The 22573-nt window shown below is 44.4% G+C and overlaps 1 protein-coding gene across 1 annotated transcript; it reads right to left on the bottom strand.

Moving 5' to 3' along the window:
• Positions 1–1169: 1169 nt before the first annotated feature.
• Positions 1170–20882, bottom strand: LOC8024937 (cytochrome P450 3A14). Its single transcript, XM_029967547.3, is given in 14 exon segments — positions 1170–1267; positions 1953–2115; positions 4089–4229; positions 4461–4552; positions 5463–5571; positions 6371–6440; positions 8040–8145; positions 8378–8508; positions 13546–13783; positions 17214–17339; positions 18639–18735; positions 20207–20259; positions 20683–20781; positions 20784–20882. Coding segments are annotated over 14 exon segments (1602 nt in total). The 3' UTR covers positions 1170–1189.
• Between the last annotated feature and the right edge of the window lie 1691 nt (positions 20883–22573).

Below are 22573 nucleotides of genomic sequence, written 5' to 3' on the forward strand. Positions count from 1 at the left end.
ATATAAGGAAATGGGCAGATATGGCTATATCCATCCAGATATGGCCTGATCGTGCATATCTGGCCATATCTGCCCAATTCTGTCCCTTACAGAAATGACATTTCTGTAAGGGACAGTACGTCGAGTTGAAGTTTAGGGGTGTATTATATGCGACAAAAGGTGTTACAATACACTCCTTTAAACCCTTTTTCTTAGAGTGTATATTATCTAACAACGATTGACCTTGGAACTCTGCAGAAATCCAAGCCCGGAAAATGGGATATCCTATATCCGACATATCTCCTGGGCGCCACAAAAGGCCAACGACTGCTCAAGCAAATGAACCAAGTAAAACTTGCCGCCGACGGTGGACTGCAGTAGCACGCGACTGTCCGCGCCGAGTCATATCTCGTACAGTATGCTTAGTCCACAGAATACACTCGCAGGCGAGTTATACTTTGTCGAGCATAGTTAGTCCGCGGGGAACCGTCGGTGGTGAGTCGAACTTAGTCCATCATACTCAGCTCGCAGGCGACCGTGGGCGGCGAGTTATACTTAGGCCACTATAAGTATACTAAAATCCGATCACAGCATACGTACGTTACAATCCGATGCAGCCAACCAAGCAGTGCAGAGAGTCCATCATCATGGCGCTAGTTACCCTTGCGGAATTGCCATCAGCGGCTGAACCAATCACGCAAGAAAAAATACGCAGGATCACGGCGCCTTCACTCTGCGTGATTGGCTCAGCGACACATAGCAGACGTTCAAACACAACAAACACCGTGACAGTGCATTATCGCATTCGGCGCAAGAAAGCTAAAATGTGCGAATCAGGCGTAAGATTTTCACTTGCTCACTTTGACTCTATACACAGTGCTACGCTGCTAGTGCAAACTAACGACTGCCAGCTTTTTGTTCTCTTTTGCAATATGAAGGCTGTTTTAAAACCTAAGTGCTATAACTTGGTGCCCGTTAATACTACTTCTAATTTTTTTAAACACCATTTTCGTGTTTGAAGTAGCAGTGTGGCGCAGTGCACCTCCTGTAGCTCAATACATGAGATGGGTGATATCTTCCCGCATGCATATATTTATGGTGAAGATGACTATAGTTTCAACGCCAAACACTACAGACAGAAAATGTAGTTTGCACTTTAATATTAAAGTAATCATTTATTTGTAAGAATTGCATTGCTCGGGTGTCCTCTTCATATGTTATGCAAGACAATCCAAGGTCCCCTTCCAGGAATTGACACCATGGAGCACTGTTCCAAGGGCATGTCTTCCTGAATATAAAACAAGCACTCAGAGGGCGAAGGTAAAGAAAAAACTTCATTTCGAAACGCTATCGTGAGGAAATACGCTCATAGTTACTATCCTTTATATGCTTCCCCTAGTTGCAAGAGTGCATGGCAAAGTGCAATAAAACACGCCTGGCAGTATTTATGCTTCAGTTGTAATACGACCACGCTTGTTATATTATTTGTAATAATTACGTTACACGTGAAAAGATCAGTATATTATTTTGTCAGAAGGCATGGGAGCTTGCTCCTCTAGGCCTTTAAGAAAAAGTAAGAAGTATAACACTGGTTGTCTGGTTTGTCTGGGAGCTGTGGGCGCATCTAGCTATGCAGTAGTAACAAGCTCTAAGGTTTCCCTAAACTTGCTGAGTATTCTTCCGTTTGTTGCTTCCTTAACCCAAGGGTGACATCAGCCTTGGGCACGAGTATCTACCATTCCTTTTCGTTTCAAATGAAAGTGAAAGTAACAAAACAATATCATCCGTGCGACACTCCTCTGCTTTTGACCGCTCGAAGAACACTGCCTCCAGCGAAAGCAAGAACTCCCCCCCCCCCTCTTTCCCACACACACAGATACCCCATTTCTTTGAAAACAATTTTTAGGTGCCTGGTGTTTAGCCATTGCAGCCATTTGAACTAACGCTCATGTCATAACTAAAAAAAGGCGTACCTTTTGTGATTGGCCCAGTTCCCAACGATAAGACTGCGTCATCCTTGCAATGGTGTAGGTGATTTCGACCAGGGCAAGCATGGAACCGATACAATTGCGGGGTCCTAATCCAAAAGGCTGGAATGCAGCTTTTGGAAAGCATTTGTCGTTTTCGACGCTGAACCTGCAGGAAAAACTAGAAGTTTTTCTCCTGCGATCAAATGTAGCTGTAAATTGAAGCAGTAATCAAAATTATCTTAGTTATTTCAAGCGACATAATGTAAATAAGTTCAATATATGAAGCAATTGAATAGTGGCATCATTACAGTTACTGAAATATTGCGCTTCAGCAATATTTTAGTACGTCCAATTGAGATTACATGCTTCGAACTTAATATATCTCTAATTGTCAGATTACCTTCATCATCAGTAATTGCCGTTTTTGCATTACTGCACTCAAAACCACTCTCGTAAAAACAGCTCAAAGGGTAATGAGAGAAAAGGAAGAGAGCGGACAGGACCAAGACAAGTTTCTTTTCTTATGTCCTTGTCTTTTTCCGCTTACCATCTCAGACAGTTTCTTTAATATTAATCTCAGAAATCTTTTTGCAGCGATTGTTCACTATTATTACCATACAGCGGCGGGCACGAGATGCCTTGCCTTGCTAAAGAAGAAGTGACACGGGGGTGAGCGTGACTAAAGTCACTGGTTCCTGGAAAACTAGCGCCAAGCACCCGGTATGGTTGCAATCTTGGTCCGTGAAATTTGTAATTTCTGCTTGACTTGGTGAGCCGATCTAAATTCGCTGGTGACGGGTAGTTTTATGGGGATGTTTCTTGTATACCGAAATTTTGCTATACATAAATCGGCGAAACAAGCGTGCATTTTCGTACCACCATCACATGCTGTGTCGGTGATTGGAGGCACTGAAAATTAATTTTACTGTTTCGAAACACGCAAGGAGAACAGTATAATTGTAAGAGATCCATGGCGATGGGCATGGTTCATAAGTTGATTGCATGCACAGTACCAAATACGCTTATATTGGCGAGGAATACTTCCAGTACGATGATGCTCCATGGGGACCTTGGCGCGACTGGTTTAAAACGACTCTCTGAAAGCTTCGAAAATTTTAATGGACCGAGATGGCGATTTCTATGGCAACGTAGACAGATTAGCCAATCGCCTAGCGGGGTTTTGGTCGTCTGTACGTTAGTATTTTTTCGTGTGCAGCTAGCAGGTAGAGAGGGTAATGACGCTACTTTCCCACGATTCAATAACTCGAAGCGCGTCCGTAGCGTATATGTCAGTTTGGAAGTTTCAGTAGAAACTTCCAAACTGACATATGTTTTGTTGAAGACGGTCATTTTCTTTTTTTGGTAAACAATTTTAACGTCGCCAACAAAGACGTGAGACTAGAGGAGTGTTTCCAATCACCATAACAGTTTCGCAAGGTTTTTAGTTTTCTTTTTTTTTTTTTTTTTTTTTATCGTAGAGGTTTGCTTTTGTCTGAAAGGACGCGGTTGTTGCAAGGTGGTTAGGAATTATATATATCGTTGTAAATATTTGCTTCGCAAAATGCGGAAGGGAATGTGGGGTTTCCAATTCTTCGTCAGATGGTCCTTGGCAAATCGACATTGGGAAGTTACGAGTAGATTACACTCCTTTCTGCTGCATAAATCAAAAAATCGGTCTGTCTAAACCGCAATATCCTTATCCGTTTGGCCTATCGAGCCAACAATATCCTCAGCCTAAAACATGGTTTTAAGGGTTGGAGCCCTTACGCACTCACGAGTTAACAACTTGTTCGCTTCTCAGAAAAGACAGCCAATCTGCAGCGTGATCCCCCTCCCCCCACCTCCACCTATCTGAGAGCTGCGCCTGCCGTCATTTCCCCATTGAAAATCTCAAAAAGTTACATAATTATAAATAAAATGAAGGCGAGTTCTGACATTTTCGCCTTTGGTTCCAAACGCTACTTTGGGGTGCAAAATAAAAGTTCGATACTGCTTAGCTACAAATCGTTATTTAAAACAAGCACTCAAAGAATGCTTGACTTGGCACTCGTTGAGTCTTTGGCTTATAGGTTGTGTCATTTGCGAGCAAAATGAGAGGTCGTCGCTATGGACACACTATTACCATCAATATATTTTTACCTGTCCGGATCAAATTTCATAGGATCGGAGAAATATCTTGCGTCCCTTTGGATCTGCAGAGTGGGTGACAGGATGCTAGTGCCGGCCTTGAACGTGATGCCCCGGTACTCAAAATCTGCCTTGGCCTGCCTTGTGATAAATCTAGAGAATAGTGTTTGGAAAGAAGGTGGCCATATTATTGAACTTCGCCGCAAATGCTAGAGACTTTAAACTTCGGGAACACCTGGAGTATTTCTGAATAAAAACTTGATTACTAAGGTGACAATTCGACTACTGGCAGCATAATGTATACGCTTATAATTTAAAATGTATACGTGTTTTTGCGAGTTTAATCCAATGCTGAAGAAAACAAAATGATGCATATACGCTCACGTGAATACCGGTGGCCATATCCGCAGCGTCTCGTTCACCACCTGACCAAGGTACTTCAGCTTTTGAGTCACTGCCTCATAATCTAACTCTCCCTAAATGGATAAAAAGGAAAGTGCGTTATTAACCAATGGTTAACAATTCACGCAAGACCATCACAGATTTCCCTTCCCGACTTCTAAGGTATAACCGTACCAACCCTATTTATTCTTCAACTTTATAAAAAAAAACATTTGAGACTCACGTGAGCGCCAAGGTTAGTCAACCGAGAGGTTGTTTAATTTCCCTTTAAATCGCCACACACACACAAAAAAAAGCAAATTTATACTTTACAATTTGAGTTCAGTACCTTCAAATGTGCATCCCAAATTAAATATTTGGACGTGAGCATTTGAAGAAATATTACTGGTTGGGGGAAAAAACTAGACGGGGGTACGTCCAACCAGGTCCTGCTTAAGAACCCAGTGTTTCGAGGTCTACTCGGCCACTTCTTTTCCACAGGGTTGACTGGGTATAGTTATACCCCCATTTTCCCTGAACAAAAAGCCGAGAAGACATCGAGACGTTCGGTCAATAATAAGACATAGTAGGCAGTTCCTCTTTTTCAGATAAATTTTATATTGTGATTTTGTAAATAACGATAAAAGAGTAGCGGCTACCGCAACAAAAAAAAAAACCGACATTTTTTTTTTAGGGAATCGGGAGTTGTATTGTTTGTTTTTTTTCTTTTTTTTTTGTTATAGAAACTACCTAATCGGGTTTGTGGGTATGGCATGAATAAATACCGCTGAATATTCAAGAGTTGGATGACAGCTTGCGCCACTTGGAAAGTGTTTAACTTCTAACGTTCAAGTGCCCTTCAACCAAGAGCCCGCCATGAACATAAGGTTGATTTTGAGAAATACTAGGACCACTACATTGACTTCTTGTGAAAATTTAATGTGTACACAGCTCGTGTAATGTTGTAATCTAAAATCACCTGAAAAAAGTCTTGAAACAACTTACGGAACCATCCAAGGCCTGCTCCACTTCTTTTCTAACTTTCTCTTGGATATCCGGGTACTTCCCGAGTGAGTAGGCAACGTAGGATAGTGCAGTCGCAGTCGTTTCAAACCTAGCAGTAAACAAACTATATATTTTTATTATTTGTATATGACCATGTTGAGAAGATTGATCAGCTGAAGTATTAAATCCCTTAACAAATTTATGGGAGTCATAAACAGCAAATATAATAAGGCCACTGTTGGTAAACTCTTAAATATTATAGGTGAACCGTGCGCTTAAATCACGTAAACGTTTATGAAGAAACAACTTTTGATAGTAACGCTTTTGCAATTGTATCTAAGTGCGTGCCTTATGGAGAAAACTGAATTTATCTCGTTAAAATTGAGGAGCGCCATAAATTTTCTTTTTTGACGAAGCATACTGCCGTTCATTTCAGGGCGAATTCAATTTCCTACTAAAGGTGTGCGCTCAAGTTCTACCCTACATAGTCCGCATCCCTGTTAACATTTTACAGCGATTACTGCTATCTGCTCCCTCCCCCCCTCCCCCCCGCCCCCTCGAAATGATATAAGCTTAGCTTACGGCGTTGCAGACGTCCGTCAATTGTCACCTGACAAAGTCACGTAACAAATTCACGAAATGTCACAATGTTACGTAGCGTCAAGATTCCACTTTATGTCATAATGGCAAATGGCATCACAATGTTCAAACTAAAGTTGGACGCTCCGTTGTTCCTGTCAGAGTGAACTTCTTAATTAAAACTAGCTATATTAAACTTACTTTGGTTTTTAATGATAAAATTAAATTACATTATTTTCCCAAGCACAACCTTGAACGGTTTCACATCTGCGGATTAAAAGCATAAACACATTGACCAAAACAAATTACGCAGTCATAGGAGAACTTACCCTGCGAGGAACAAAACAGTGGTGTTCATGATAACTTCTATTGAACTAAGCGGCCTGGTCTTGCGATGGCCTGCGAAGAAAATTAGTTTGAGTTTCCGGTTTTTGCGATGACGTAAACCGGCCTCAATTCTTACATATACTTTAAACATATATGCCTCATGTACCCGGTAAACATTGCTAGTTTGTTTTATGAGCTGTAAATTAAAAAACACGTTCACTTCACAATTACCGGAAGGTGCTAGGCCTTGTAAATAATCCAATGAACAAACCATTAGCTCAATAAAAAGTGAAAATATATTTTTTTAGATTCTCGGCCAGCGAGAAGAATGCGCAATCAACAGCAGTCGTAAAGATTCAAAATTACACCCAGGTGAATGAATGCATGAATACAACCGAGCCCATTGAATTGGGGGGTGGCTTCCGCCACGTATAAGTGTGGTCGTGTTTCCTCCACCCTGTCTCAGGTGGTCTAAAAAATGGTATAAGTGTCTATCATTTGAACTGCGTTAATACACCTTTGAAATAAAATTGAGGTTCATCTTTCAGTGGTACGTGTCTGAAGAAATGTCGGCAAGTGCAACGAAAAAGCATCATTCATCACCGGGTGCAGGCACCTTCCGATTTACGTCTTTCCGCAAAGGGTATGTCACAATGCCAATTCTTCCCTTGCCTTAGGCCATCAGTAAGCAGACTTTTTATAAGCCGAACCTTTTTTTATACGATTTTACTCTCAGCTTTTTTTTAACCATGGCATTTTAGCAATACACTGCCGCCTCTTTCTACTGCAGGTTAAAGTTCTCTACAGTTGAGAGTCAAACGTTCAGTAGAGAGCCTATAGTTAGGAGACCAGCGGCTCAAACTATGAAAAGCATATTCAATTTAACGGCAGACACCTCCTTCGAAGATTTGCACGCGTAGCGTCGTTGCGGAGCAAGCAGAATAGTGAGCAGAGGAGCTGAGGAAAACTTGGAAGCGCTTACACACGCTTCGCAGACGATCAGTACTTTTGCTTCCTCGTCAAAGCTTGTAGTACAAACGCAGCCCATAAACTACCTGACCCCGATCGCGTAGTGGGATATAATTTCAATGCTAGGCACACTTTGCACGTGCTCCACATGCCGTGCCAATCCGCTGACATTTAACTGTGCCCGTTTAGTCTGCAGCACTTCCGTTCGCACTTCGAATAACGAAGGACAGTCCTTAATATTCTCCTTATAAAATGTCCTGTTTAAGCATACTGTACGCTTACAAGAGTGATCTTTTCTGCATAGCAGCTTCATTGTTTGTATTTTATGATCAACCTTTCTGGTATAGCCAAATATTTGTTTTCTAGTTCACCAGGCACATCTTCTGTCGAAATTCCTCATCTACGAATTGCTGAAACCTCTTAGTTTCCACTATCTATCATCAATTTTTCTCAATCGATCATGAAATATTCTTCTACTCTTAGCTTCCCTTATATATCAAGGCAACTATTCCATGCCATCTTAAAGAACACAGTTTCAAGACCACTTGCATCTGACTACAGAATGATAGCTTTCTTCTAACGCTCATCTCGTCGATCTGCGCTCCGGCTCACAGCTGGCGCCATCTAGGAGCCTCAGAGGAAAATGATCGTTGTACACAAAGTACGTCTTCCTAAAAAAATGACTCGGAAACTTCACTATACCTTGAGTCTCCACTATCGGTGTCCCTTCGGTAATGCTCTTCGGGGTCTCCTGCAATTCCTCATATTCTGCGTCAATAAGGTTTTGAAGTATGTCGTTCCTTCGCAGCTGTCAAAAATACACGACGTAAAATCCACGTTTACACGCCAGTCATTTCTTTTGTTACCAATTATCATGCAGTTGTAACGTATTCTAACAGCTTTCAACGATTGCAGTTTGTTTTACAAAACTGGACCTTCAACATTTGGTTATTTTAGAATTTCTCAGACACATCCGATAGACGCTTAGAAAGCACTGAGTTATATGCCTGGTAGAAATATCAAACGGGAAGTTGACGCACTGTAGAGTCATTTTTCCGAAGACGGATGACCTTCGCCACGTGCTCGGCGAACGTTCGAATTGGATACCTTCCGAAAATCCAGCTGATCCACAATAGCGGAGTCGCCAACTTTCCAAGCGCAGTCGTACAGTCTGAAATTGAAAGGAGATGCAAGAGTCAAGCTATTTTCGACGAAACAAGCAATGCCTAGTGGAAACAAGCCAAAATGTCCAAACATATCTGATATAATTCCACTAAAAGATTAAAGGTACTTTTAATCTCTTATCTATTATGCCATCTCCTGACAATGTCGAGCTTCTCGGCGAAGCTGTCGTAATACATACAATAAACTCCCAGCATAGCAACTCCGAAACTGCAGATATTTGACTTATTACATCTTCCCGGTCCATTGTTCTCGAACTGCTCTGCCTCACCTATATATATATATACACATACAGGGTGTTTCACGAAAGGTGGACAAATTCAATTTTGCGAAAACTACCCGTCGCAACAAAAAAAAGGCTTATGTCTTTTTGGTCCTGGGCCAGGGGCCTATTTAGAAAAATTATTAAAGTCCGGGATAATTAAATTGTTAATTATTTTTGCGTAATTAACTTTTCTAATATTGTGTTTAAGGGCTAGGTTTCAATTAGAGACTCGCTGAGCATCATTCAAAAACACTAAATCAATAAATTGCAGAACGATAGAAGGCACGCGCGGCATTTTAAGGCTTTCTAAAAAACCGCACAAACTCGACGGGTTTTTGAGTTTCGGTTTGCAATCGGAGCGCTTCTCGGCTCCAACGGCACCACGTCCAGTGGAGAAATAGTGCAACCAGCCTTTGCTGCGTTACGCGATGACAGCGCAGCAGAGGTCGGTTGTACTATTTCTCTACGAGGCGCGGTGCCTTCGTGGTCGAGAAGCGCTCCAATTGCCAACCGAAACTTAAAAACCCGTCCAATTTAAAACTCGATAAGCTCGAGGTAAGGTCTGAGCTTCCCAGACTACTGCAAGACACTCCCACTCTTGGACGGTGTACCTCGCTCAGATTCGATAAGCACACTGCTGATGGACACCGTTTGCAGTTAGTCGGGGCCTTCGTGTACAAACACTGCAGCTATGCCCACTCCCCTGGCATCTGTTTCGACGACGAAGGGCCTGTTCAGGCCCGCAGTGCATCCTTGAGCATGGTGAAGGCATGCTCCTGCTGGTGACTCCAAATCTACTTTCGGTCATTTCTAAAGAGAGCGGTGAGGAAGCGGGCAATAATGAAAAACGGTTTGATAAAGTTTTGGTATTAGCCAACCAATCCCAGAAAGGCTTGCAGCTGCTTGACTCTGGTGGGTCGGGGATAGTCGAGCATAGCCAACACGTTCCCTGTCGTCCGGCCTACATTTTCCAGGGCTTATTACATGCCCCAAACACTTGAGCGACTGCAGCACAACTGAATCTTGTCCTGGTTCATGGTGAGTCCCGCTGATCTGATGCACTCCAGGACTTCTCGGACATGTGCGACATGTCTGTCTAGCGTCTTTGAATACACAAGGACATCGGCCATAAATGTCACAGCAAATTTCTGGTTGATTCCATTCAGGACTCTGTCCATCAGTGTTTGAAAGGAGGTTGGACCATCTGCAACACCTAACGGCATCCTTGTAAACTCGAAAGTGCACTGGTGGCATATTAAAGCCGTCTTCAAAATGTCGTCCTCGCGCAAAGGAATTTGGAAAAAGACCCTACAAAAGATCAAAGCTTGAGAACCACTCCACTCTCCCGAGTTGCGCCAGCAGCCAGTTCGTTCGGGGCATCAGATACACAGGCACCCTGGTGCGTGCGTTGAGCGGTCGGTAGTCTATGGCTAGACGAAAGACTCCAGCGTTTGTGTCCTCCAGACAGGCGCACTGGTCCACTGACTAGTGCTTTGACGCACTATTCTCTGTTCCCGCAAGTCTTGAAGGCAACCGTCAATGATCCCTTGTTTCTTGTAATTGACGGGGCGCAACTTGTAACGAACGGGTGGACTGTCTCCTTTGTCAATTTGGCGTTCGGCAAAGAGAAGTGCAGCCGGAAGTTTTAGTGAAGATTGGCCCAAAGATCCCCAACAACATTTTTATATGCGCATACGCTTCCAACATGTCGGCAAAATTTCCATCGCCTTCGGTAGCACTACGGATGGATATTAACGACGCAGGTTGGCTTCTCTTTGGAGTGGTTTTCCAGGGACTACGAATGTTCTTCTGTCCCAAGCTCGCTGCTTGCTTGCTTTATGGCCTTCACAAATGGCACAATGTGCTGGAGCTCTGTTCCGATTGTCCATCCCCCATGGGCCACATGCAAGGAGATATCTGTAACTGTAAGGAAATCAGGGCTCTGTCGGAGATGTTGACTGGGGCAGCATCTACCAGTGTCGGTTTCCCAGACACTGTGCTTGAAAACGGCCAGGTTCTTGGCACCTGAAGCAGAGACCTGGACCCATACGCCGACCCGTGGCACAGTTGCGAGCGGGGTGACCGACTCCTCCGAATCCCCGGCAGTGGGCGACTTCTTGTTGGCGCTGATGACACTGAGACATCGGCAGAACGGAATCTGCAACTTCTCCTGATATTCTGGGTCCTGAAAGGTGTTCCCTGTACTAGGCTGGTTCTATTGTCGCAGGGTAAAGTGGCCAGCGGTACGTTAACTGGCATAGTCACGGTTGCAGATAACACAGCGGCTGCTAAAGCCGGTGCGACTGTAGCGGGCATTGCAGCTTCCGTCCGGGGAAGTCGCATTACCTTCTGCCCGGAAGGCTAGGTCACGGGCCACCTGGTCACTTCTTGGGGGAGGGGGGGGGGGGCGGCTTGTACTAAAGACGCCGCCAGGAACGCTCCATCAGGACATCGACTGCCTCAGCAAGTTCACTCAAATATGCGTACTGCGTCCCTTCCGCCAAATCCTGGAGCTGGGGACGCATTTGGCGTAGCACGCGGTTGACGTTTCCGGAATCGGGCACCTCTTCCCCGATTCTCTCGTAAAATTCGGCGATCGTGCAAATGATTTTCTTGACGTTCTCCTCGGAGTCTTGAGGGCGGTGTCTCAACTCGTTCTTTATATGTCGCTTGGCGTCGATTGACGCCGCGGGGCACATGTGCCTTGCAGAGTCGTTACCCATATACTCGTCACAATATATATACCGGGTGTTCCATTTTAACCCGACACGACATGCAGCCGTAAAATCATCCCAACTGCCAAAGTCACCGATAAAACGCCACCATAATTTGTCGCTCCCTTCCAGTTCAGCGGGTACGACCTGGCTGAGACAGTTTTCGGTGACGGCTCCCGTAATCAAGCAAACTTTTTCTTGTTTCTCGATAAATTCTTCGGGCGACTGTCGATTATTGAAGCCTGTATACTTCGGCAACTGCGCCGTGATTCTTGGTAGAGGGCCGCCGACGGATGGACTGCAGCCGCGGTCACCTCGGGTCCATTGGCAGGGGGCACTGCAGCAGTCAGTGCCAGTTGGCGCACTTGAGCAAAAACTTGCTCCGATGCATCGCTGATTTGTCGGTCCTCTTAAAAGGTGGGCTATCAATTCATTCGGTGCTTGCAGGGTGTCCATCTTTGATCCCGAACGGACGACCACTTGTTAGGATGGAACCTTTACTCTGCGTTTCCAATCCAAGAACCTAACTGCACATTCATTTTGTCCGTCGTCGTCTTCGTACTCATCCCGTTTTCCTCCGCGGGGCACATGTGCCTTGCAGAGTCGTTACCCATATACACGTCACAATATATATACCGGGTGTTCCATTTTAACTCGAACAGATATATTACAAAACATTCGTAAACGACGCTCTAAGACGGTTCGTTCAGGTGAGTTATACGGCCAAGAGGACATTATGTGGGTGGATAATCTTTTCGATACGAAGAATAATAACCGAAACTTTCTTAATTAATTTTAATTAGTAGAAATAATCTAATGGTTTCAATTAGAAACATGCTGAGCATAATAGGAAACCACTATATCAGTCAAATTTAGAACGACTTGAAGCCCATGGGAAACTCGGGGGCGCACCAAAGTTACCATTCGTACTGCAGGCACAAAAGTAGCAGTGGCGGAACGCGATGATAATCTAATCATCCGCGTTTTGCGACTGGTAGATTTGGGCCTGCTGCAGGGGGTGGTAATTTTGGCTCGCCCCCGAGCTTCCCAAGAGCTTCAAGTCGTTCTAAAATTAACTGGTATAGTTGTTTTCGATTATGCTCAGCTTGTTTCTAATTGAAACCATATAATTCTTTTTTTTCTAATCAAAAAGTTCATAAAGGAAGTTTAGGTAATTATCCGACTTATCGCAAAGATTAGCCACCTATATGGTCCCCCTGGCCGTATACCTCAACTGTGGTCCCTTTGAACACCTGAACTCTTTAGATGAGCTGTCGCCTACCCATCCTTGAATATGCCTCATAAGCGTCAAATCATTTTGTTTTGCTATTTGCCTATATCCGTCTGAAAAAGTGCAAAACGGAGCTAGATTTTTTTTCGGTGATGTATAATTATATAATGGGAGCACTAAAGAAGCGAGCAACTCAAAGGACGAATAACGTTTGCAATTTATTTGCGTAAGCGTCCTGCGTAATATGGATGCCTCTACGAACGCTTGCATTGTCGGGAAGGAGGGGGGGGGGAGGGGAAAGGTGAGAAGCAGGGGTGGAAAGACGGAGCACTGCAGAGACATGTGCAGATCATCGACTCTTTCGACTCCTCCTCGCACTGTGCATTCCAAACGTAGCGCATAAACCACTTGATACCAATCTATAAGCTGGGAACACTGTTAAGTCTAGGCACAATAGCGGATAGTAAACACTCATCGGTGGCAGCCTGTGAGTGCGCACACAAACGCAAATCTCTGAACCAGCCTTTACGAGCATGACGTCAACATGGGTCAACGGACGCGGATAAAATTCCGTACAGGCCAGTAAAGCTTACTCGATGCTTCTTACTTACCTTCTAGATTGATTCAACTCGGGCAGAGAAGCACTAGTCAATGAACAAATTGGTCTTTTTCACGATTTTTGAATTCTCTATTTGTCTGAAACGTAATACGACGCCCGATCAAAAGGCAATGTCTATTTTATTTTATGCACAACACATGGTGAGCGAATCACGAGGTGATTGGCGGCAACTGGGAAGCAATGACACAAACACTTACGCGCGAGCATGTGGAATGGGCCAGACATAACGCCCTTCACAGCCTCCCTGGCACAGATGAGGAAGGGATGCTTCAGATCGCGCTGGAAGCTGGTGTCGATTCCGAATGCTGCTCGACCTATGTAATCCATCGTCAGCCCTTGGAACTTTTCGACCATGCAAACCTCCTTCCCGCTGTCAGCATCATCGGCCAGGACGTCCATGAATACGTCGCAAACTTCTGCGATGTGGCCCATCATCTTGAGTCATGGATCAGGACAACAATACCCCATTTAACGATGAACTTTGTGCATTGTTAAAAAGTCAAATTTTCGCCAATATAAAATGTCTACTGCATATTACCAAGACTACGGCCGGTGAGCGCTGCTCGCGGTTTGTGCGATTCCATGTCGCTCCGAGGAATGAAAAGGCGCTTCATCAGCGCGAGCCGATTCAGGGTGGCCGCGTTATCGAGTTGTGCTGCGCTCGCATCGATACAGAGCTGTCTATTACGGGTGCCGCTCCCGCCAGCCACCGCCTCAGTCACAAGCTCAGGGTGAGTCTTTCATTTACGGCGCGAAGGTTTGCCTGCTCTTTGGGTACCTGGTGTGCGCCACATGGTGTTTCGTTCTTTAGTTTCTCCCCAACCTGAACCAAAGACAGCGCGCGCTTGCCGGCTACGTCATCGTGAGTTCCCCGTGCGTTCCCTATGGTGACATTTGATTGACGTGCCTTTCCAGCCAAAAACGCGTTTTTCAAAGCTTGCTTGGCGTATTCGGAGGAGCTCTACGCCCGCGGATCACAAATTTCTATTACAGGGAGCTGTGTGGCACATAGCTGCTCTTCGAGCGTGGCCAAATGAAGCCACCGGAAGTTCGATGCTTGTTCCGGAAGTCGGGCGTCTGCTGTGCTACCTAGCGCATCCAATCGATGAATTCGTTGATGCTTCTTTGAGTCTCTGAACGGGTTTTAATACTTTCTTTTTAAATTAAATCCTTAAATAAGGCATTTGAAGACGGGAGATATGCACACCTGACGAACTAGTGTCTAAAACGGCTTCCCAAATGACTTGTGGGTTCTGCGAACGCTGTTGCTGAGAAACAAGCAGGCTCCCTTGAGATGACAAGACACAATCCAGACCCCTGGAAGCCATTTGAACAAGCATTAAGAAAAGTTGAAAAGCTTGTTAATTAAGCGCTCTCTTCTGGGACAAGCCGATTACTTCCGATAGCCTCTTACTTGTTTTCTGAATTCGTCATCCAGCCCCCTAGTGGAGATCAGAAGTCAGATTCACAAAACAATTTTACGCCAAAAATGTGCGCACGACAAAACCCCCCAATAAAGTCGTATTCACGGAACGGAATTATCGTAAGATTTTCTCAACTTAGAATCGAATCGTACGACAGCTCCAGATGTGTCTTATGCCCTTTGATACTACCAAATCAAGATGGCGGACAGCGTCACTCAGTTACTTTGTTGTGATTCCCAATAGACATATATTTTTCTCCGTTTTCCTCTCGCGCGCCCCGACTTCAAGCGTTAAGGAAAGAAAAAGTGCTTAAAATTGACGACGGCGGAGATGAACGCCGGATCCACGGGCCCTCGGAAAAATCTGCAACGGCAACGATCCCATCGACCAAGCAGCCACCAAGAGCTAGCTCGGCATAATGTAGGCCTGGCGAGGCACTCCGACCCAGTCCGTCGCAGCGTCGCTCCGATTGTCCCTGGCCAAGACCGTCTGCCCACTACTGGTTTACTTTCTCAATAGAATATGCCCACGCCAGTCTTGTGGATCTCTTCCGTACAAATAGTTAGATCGCTGACCTCAATTTTTGGATTATGATGCCAGTCTCTTCCCTTTGTCATCCCCTTGTTTTCCGAGGCAGCAACGACGAATGCTGTCGTCGAAAAGGGTACTTCCATTCACCAATTCTATATCCTTGTTTTGTGGGATATTGAGCCCAGATAAACGGCGTATGGATTGCCTCCGCAACATATGGTATGTAGACTTTATTATTCGTATGTCCTTTTTGGAACGCTATCGCCTAGAGCTCATGCGAGCTGCACACAATGCCGGTCCCACCTTCCTCTGTCGAATGTCACGCCATAATTTAGTTCCAATCATTAAAGATTGGTCTCGAAGTGCTTACTAAGACACTTTCCAATAGCGCGAATTCAGCACTCCGACCAAACGCGCGCGTCTGCTCCGAGTGTGAACAGATGTTTACGTGGCTCGACACTCTCTTAGTTCAAACGTATCTTTTTAAAGGTCGGCTCGCTCCTGTATCTCCGAGGCCACGAAAAACGCAGCTGAAAAATTTTTTTCCCATGAATGCCGCTCCGCAAACAAGCGGTACGGCCGTCTCCTTTTAGCAACGGTGACAGTTGAGTTAACTTCGTTGTTGTGATCCAGTTCCTAGCAGTTGGCGAACAATGTTATACCAGCCTCGGCATTCGGGCCCGTTTAAATAGTGTTGGCGTCGACATTTCACTGCACGGACACGATTCCCAGAGAAGCGTTGGAGGAAAAATCGCCTGCGTTTGCTTTTATAAAAACTCCCCGTGCTTCGAACTATGCCGAGCTCTCCAATTGGCTGTTCGTGTTGCCGAAGACGCTGTCGCCATAGCATTATCCCGCTGTCGCGGAGTCCGGAGCTTGCAAGACGCCGGAAGTTCTAGCTTTACCGCACGAGGACGTCGCTCTTCTTCTCTCACTTAAGAACGCGTTCGTGAATGCTGATTTATTTTCTTCTAACGATGTTTTGTAACCTACGAACTTCTTCCGTAAGTTGTCGTAGCCTAAAAAGCTCCTTGTGAATCTGGCCTTTGTCCCGTGGACCACATGAACTGAACCACCCGATTCGTACTTTTTCTCTGCGCAGTTCCCAAAAGATTTACATAGCTCAATTTGTCAAATAGTGCAAAGTATAGGACCTAAAATTTGCATTCCATTCCTAGTTCGGAAGACAGCTCTTTCAACAACCTGGCAGGCACTTCAAAGAATCATAAATAACTGTTTCAGCTGATAAAGTCCGCTGTAGTGGATACGGCCCCAAGCGTAGAATTTCTCTGGTTTAAAGTTTTAGGTACGTTGTTATTATGATATGCCTTTTAGAGCGCAGCTCTTAGGCGCCCGTTTCCGGCTTGAGCGGCGTCGGCGTCGCCCTCGGCGTCGCCGTCGCCGTCGGCGTAACCAAGGTCACCCCAAGGCCATGTGACCCCCAGGACACGTGACCCGCCAAGGTCACGTGACCCCTCTCAAGGTCACCCCAAGGTCACGTGACTCTCGAGGTCACGTGACCCCTCCCAAGGTCACCCCCAGGTCACGTGACCCCCCAGGTCACGTGACCCCCCAGGTCACGTGGCCCCCCCCTCCCCAAGGTCACGTGACCCCCCTCCCCCCGAGGTCACGTGACCCCCTCCCCCCAAGGTCAGGTGACCCCCCCGGAGCATATTAAAAAATGAGGGGAGGAGGAGGAGAAGGAGGAGGAAGAGGGGTCTACCCTCCCCTCAGTACCCTTCCCTCCTCCTCCTCAAGAGCTGCGCTCCAATTCGGCGTTACAGGGAGTTGTAAACGGCTTTCACTTTTTTTTTTATTCAATGAATGAACAACTAAAGACACTTTAATGTTCGGTTATTTACGCTACAAAATAGAACACTCAAAGGTATCCTAACGTGTGTAATATTCACCTGCTTGATCTTGGAGGTTGTAAAACCCGAGGAGACGCACTGACGCGTGCTTTTCCAATGGCTGTCCTTGGCGTGAACGAGACACTTGCTAAGGAAGGGATGCATTTCGTCCGATCTGATGGTCACCTGTGGGTCGTTGCGTAAAGCATTGCTGAGCACTAACAAGTGTATCAAACAAAACATAATCCGTTAAAACATATCTAAAATACCTAAAGATAGCGCATTCATCTTTCCTGAGCGTAAGCTTTAACACAAAAATGACCGCATCTCCACGTGGTGAATGATGTTGATTAGGGCGAAGCTCTGGTGGTGCTGATGACACTGATTTAGTTCATAGGTAGTGCTGATGTATACGCATTTGAGCATTTGACCGCAACGCCCTCTCGTCTATAAATGTTGAGCCAATGCATGCAAAGATTAACGCGATCATATGCGCATTTGACCGCAGCGCCCTCTCCTGTGTAGACGTTGAGCGGCTACATGAAACGTTTCATCCATGACAGAAACTCCAGCTCTTGAGTTACTACCACATCTCAGAGCCCCCTACTCCTCCCGCAGTCGTGGCCGAGTGGGCAAGGCGATGGAGTAGAAATCCATTGGGGTCTCCCCGCACAGGTTCAAATCCTGTCGACAGCGCAAACATTTGTTTTCTCTTTTAAGAAGACAGATGGGATGGCAATAGATGTGAGCAAAGACGCCGGACGGACAAGGCTAGGCCCTAAGGAGCTTTGCCCCTAATAAAGCCCACCCTTTGAAAAAGGTCCTACAGCAATGGCGTCCAAAGGTCGTATTCCTCCTGAGGCTAAAGTTATAAACATAAACGCAAATTCGCTGGTGAATAATGAAAGTAATGAACAAAACCCCCAGACCAGAGGGAACTATAGACGACACGACGCAGAAGTCGGAATTCAAAGACTTTTTTGACGTGTCCTCCCTCGTTCATCTCACTCTCGGAGTTTTAGCCTATTCGCTGAAATTTAGTCTGCTTCTTCGCCACTTCATAAGAGGGTATGCCACCTCCCGGCCAAAAAGAATTAACTTTAGAAATGGGAAGCTCGCCCTTTCAGACAGCGCAGCAAAACGTTTCCCTGCCTGGCGTCAAAAATGTAAAATAGGGGAACGGATATTAAATGCGCAACGTTGGAATCTCGAATAGCTTTGGCAGCTATACCAAACATTTTACGTGCCAGTAGATTGTCGCTCTTCTTGATTCGTCTTAACATAACACATTTACTGCCGTCTGGTAGTGCAACATTTTTAATGAACCGTTAAAAATAAATTTGAATATTTTATTGCTGGATGGTGACACACCTATAACTATAGAATAGCGCTTATCTTCCTAATACCACCCTTATAAAAACTACCCCTTGCATTCGTTTTGGAGTTTATCATCAGCAAATCAATGACATTGGAACAAACACTCACTCCACGGTTTGTGAAATTTGATGAACTCTTTACGAAGGCTTGCTGTAAAAAAGCTATGTCGTTTACCACTAGCATCGGCACATCCCCATTGTAAAATCTGAAAAAAAAACACGTCGTCAAATAGCTTGGATTTTGACACAACTGTAAAGGTATTCAAAATATGGCAATGACCAACAGAATTTTAGAAGGAGGCTTCTTTAAAAGTCTATGAGGGCAATATTTATTAAAACATCAGGTTAACGTGAGAGTGGGTGTCGTGTTTCTTAATCCGCTGACATTTAAGATTTTCTTTTAAGCTAATCTTGGAGTCACCAGACAACTCCCCAAGAGCACGACTTAAAACAAACAAGTGATTGGCGGAAAAAAAGCAGCCAATGACGGTTACTTTTGGTTAGTATATTAACACGAAATGTGTTTTATGGCAGCGATTCCTAAAGGAAGTTCTACGGAACGATAAAATCATTATTCACGGAATGTATATGGCTCTAATTTCAGGAGGCAAAGAGTCACTTAAATAAAAATAAATGATATGCATAATTAGTTACAACATTTCGAACGTGCCCCGACAAAATTCAAACACCTCATTATTTTAATCCCAAAACTATACGCGATAGAACCGATCGAAAAGAGGAGATAAGAGTTTGTTGAGAAATGTAAGAGCGCGAAACTCTGATTGGTAAGATAGTGGATGGACGCAAAGCCTTTCTGCACGCTCGTTGTTCGAACGTGTTCCGATGCCGAACACTGGCGTCAGGTGTTCGAACGCGACTTACTGCGCAACCAGCAGACGACGCTTTTGTTTGCTCTTAATGGAGGAATACGGCGGGTAGAGACTAAAGCAGCTAGCCTTTGCACCTACCCACTAAACCTTCAAATCAAAGCTCGGTGTTCTAACGTCACCTCGCTGTCTCATCTACTGCTCTCACTCAGTTTCCCCATGTACAACACTGGGAATACTTTCAAAGTGCTTCCCTCGTGCAAAAAACGAACGTCAATTTTTTTTTTTAAGTTATCAAATGAGCTTATTGAGGGCAAAGGCTCCTGTGATACAAACTAAACTGGAAATTGTTCGAGAAGCAGGCTACAGAAGGAATCAGTCAAGCAATGATAGCAGAACAAGACCCTCGAAAGTTGCGCTTACTTTGGTACGATGTGGGCTGAGAGCGTGTAGGTAACCTCGGGACCATATCGTATTACCATACCACGTGATTGGTCGGAACGGAAGAGATTCAAAAGATTGACACGAGAGCGGAAAATAGAACCCAGTCCACTTATACTGCATTCTTCCAAATTATCCGGAAGATCAAGGCAAATAACGAATTTAGATACATTCATATCAGAATATATATGTAATATCAAATAAACTTGCAGTTAACAACAGTGTAAAAATATCTACTATTTTTACTAAGGACAATCAACATCTGCTGGGCAGTATTGAATTCATAATTAATAAAGGGTATCGTCGATCATTCTTTGGGTAATTTTATCCAAAACGGTGCCATTATTGGCATATTACGCACACCGATCTTTAAATGAATCATGAAACACAGTCAGTGGGTGAGACTTACCCGAATACGTCACCATACTTCTTGCACCACTTCTCGAGAGCCCGAAAAAGTCCCTGTCCAGTTGAAGAAAAAGAGTAACTGACCACTTGAGCACATTTTCCATGCGCAAGAAATTTCAGTTACAAGCATAACTGTAATGTACCCTTGGTAAAATACAGGAAAAATGAAATATGAAGGCTTTTTTGTTCTGAAATGTTTTTAGATATCGGCAATGCAAGCGATAGGGCCAGTGTTGCCCAAGTGTTTATTGATATAAAGGCTTCATTACGCGTTATAAATTATATTGTTTGCAGATTACCACATCGCTCACCTAAGGAAACAGTACCCCATAAAAAGGGGGCTTCGGCATTACGCCATTGTCAATAAAGCCCCGAGGTGCCCCAAGTTGCCCCAAGTTAAAAACAGATTAAAGCTCTACAAGAACTGCGCGGTTTCCTCTCTCACGATGGGTGAAAAAATGCGGACTGGATATTTACATTTTCATGATATTCCCAAAGGTTTCCCCAAATCAGATTTGGTTCTGGTCCCGGAACACCCAGATCCTTGAAGTAGGAAAACGTCTTTCGTCTCCATCTGTGGAGTCGGTCAATAAAACCACGGGTTTTATCATGTCAATGGTAAATGAACTCCGGAAAACAACTTTCTTGTTGGTTAAAACGTTCATTATATCACGCATCTTTGTACCCTCATCTAAACTGATATTGGTGTATAACAGCAACAACGAGTCTTAACAGGCTAGTTGTCCTAAAATCAAATCGATCCTAGTCATAGACAACTTCCATTCTTAAGCTCACACCGCTCTTTTTTTTTCTATACACAAAGTCCTTAAAATTTAGCAGGTTGTAACTTGAAATTAGCCTCATTCATTTACACAGAAATTAAAAGCGGCGAATCTATAGAAAGATACCCAAAGAAAAAGATTACGGTAATTTGAGACATGAGACATACATGAAGGAAAACATTCGCACCAAATACGAACTCACAGAAGTTGAGAGTTAGGATTCCGAAATTTTTAAACAAGCTTTGAGACGTTTCAGATATTATAAATTTCTGTTCTTCGCAGATTTTTAAAAAAGAAGATAAAGAAGTACATTTTAATGTCGGAAGATTAAATATATAGGCCAATATTAATTCCTTCGAGACTCTAAGGGATTGACATTTCTTGCATCTATTTTTTAAGGCAAATCATCACACTTTATGTTTCATTTAGGCCTTATATAACTTTGTGAGAATATTTTCAACTTCAGTAAAAGAGTATATAATGTATTAAGGTGCATGATATATGAGTATATACATTTTAGCCTAAGTAGGATTCTAATATTCCTGCTGGGACTGCAGTAACGCTGTTAAGGGACTGGAGCCTCGTCAGGTTGCTTTGGCAACCTTTTGCTCGTTCCTTTTTGACATTTTTGGGTGTCATATGAACTTTAATATTTCATTCATTTCATAAGCCTACAACGACTTGTAAAGTTTGTACGCTGCGTGTACAATCGCGCATCTTTTTCAACTAGTTTTTTTCCCGAGTAGGTCTTGTCTACAAAAGTTCTTGTTTTACTCTTAGCGACTGATTCCGGTACTCTCTTCAAAGGAAAAGGGACGAAATTCCTACATTTTCTTTATTGTAAAGATGAGGATGAGACGTCGCATTCCTTCAATCGAAAATTTATTGTCTAGATAAGTACAGTCCTCCGGCAGGTTGTGTGGGAAAATAATTATTTTCGAGAATGTTAGCTGCCAGAAAAACATCCTGCATCTGCCGCTATTGTTTTCAAGCGAAAATGATATGTGATGTCCACAAACCCTGTTTAAGTAGCCAGTAGCCACTCGCCTCTGGTTGCTCGTCGTACACAAATATTTATGTTTTCAAATATTATGGAATCGCCACGACGACCCCACTGCGTGTCATTCGGGTTCTGCATGGACTTATAATCCAGTTTAAAACTGATTGCAGCTTTGTTCATTCGACGAAACGCAATGAAATTCGGTAACTTCATAGGAGAGTCGTGAGCGAAAACAATTAGGAAAGAAAATTGTCAAGGACGGCGTCGAGAAGGACGTACTCGAGGACGACGTCAAGAACGAAGTTAGGGCGATCTCTCGGATGACCTCTCGGACGACCTGTAGGACGACCTCAAGGACGACGTCGAGGACAACGCCCTAGAGGACGACGTTAAGAACGACATCTGCGACGGCCTCTAGGGCGACCTTGGGGACGACGTCGAGGACGGCACCAAGGACGTCAGGTAACGTCAGCTTCAGCTACCGGCGCTTACGAGCTTACACGACCGGAGCTTACACGACCGGGGCTTACACGACCGGAGCTTACGCGACCAGGGCTTATGCGACCGGGGTTTACGCGACCGGAGC

This window comes from Ixodes scapularis, unplaced genomic scaffold (genome assembly GCF_016920785.2).
Source record: "Ixodes scapularis isolate PalLabHiFi unplaced genomic scaffold, ASM1692078v2 PGA_scaffold6__148_contigs__length_123643588, whole genome shotgun sequence".
Taxonomy (NCBI): Eukaryota; Metazoa; Arthropoda; class Arachnida; order Ixodida; family Ixodidae; genus Ixodes; species Ixodes scapularis.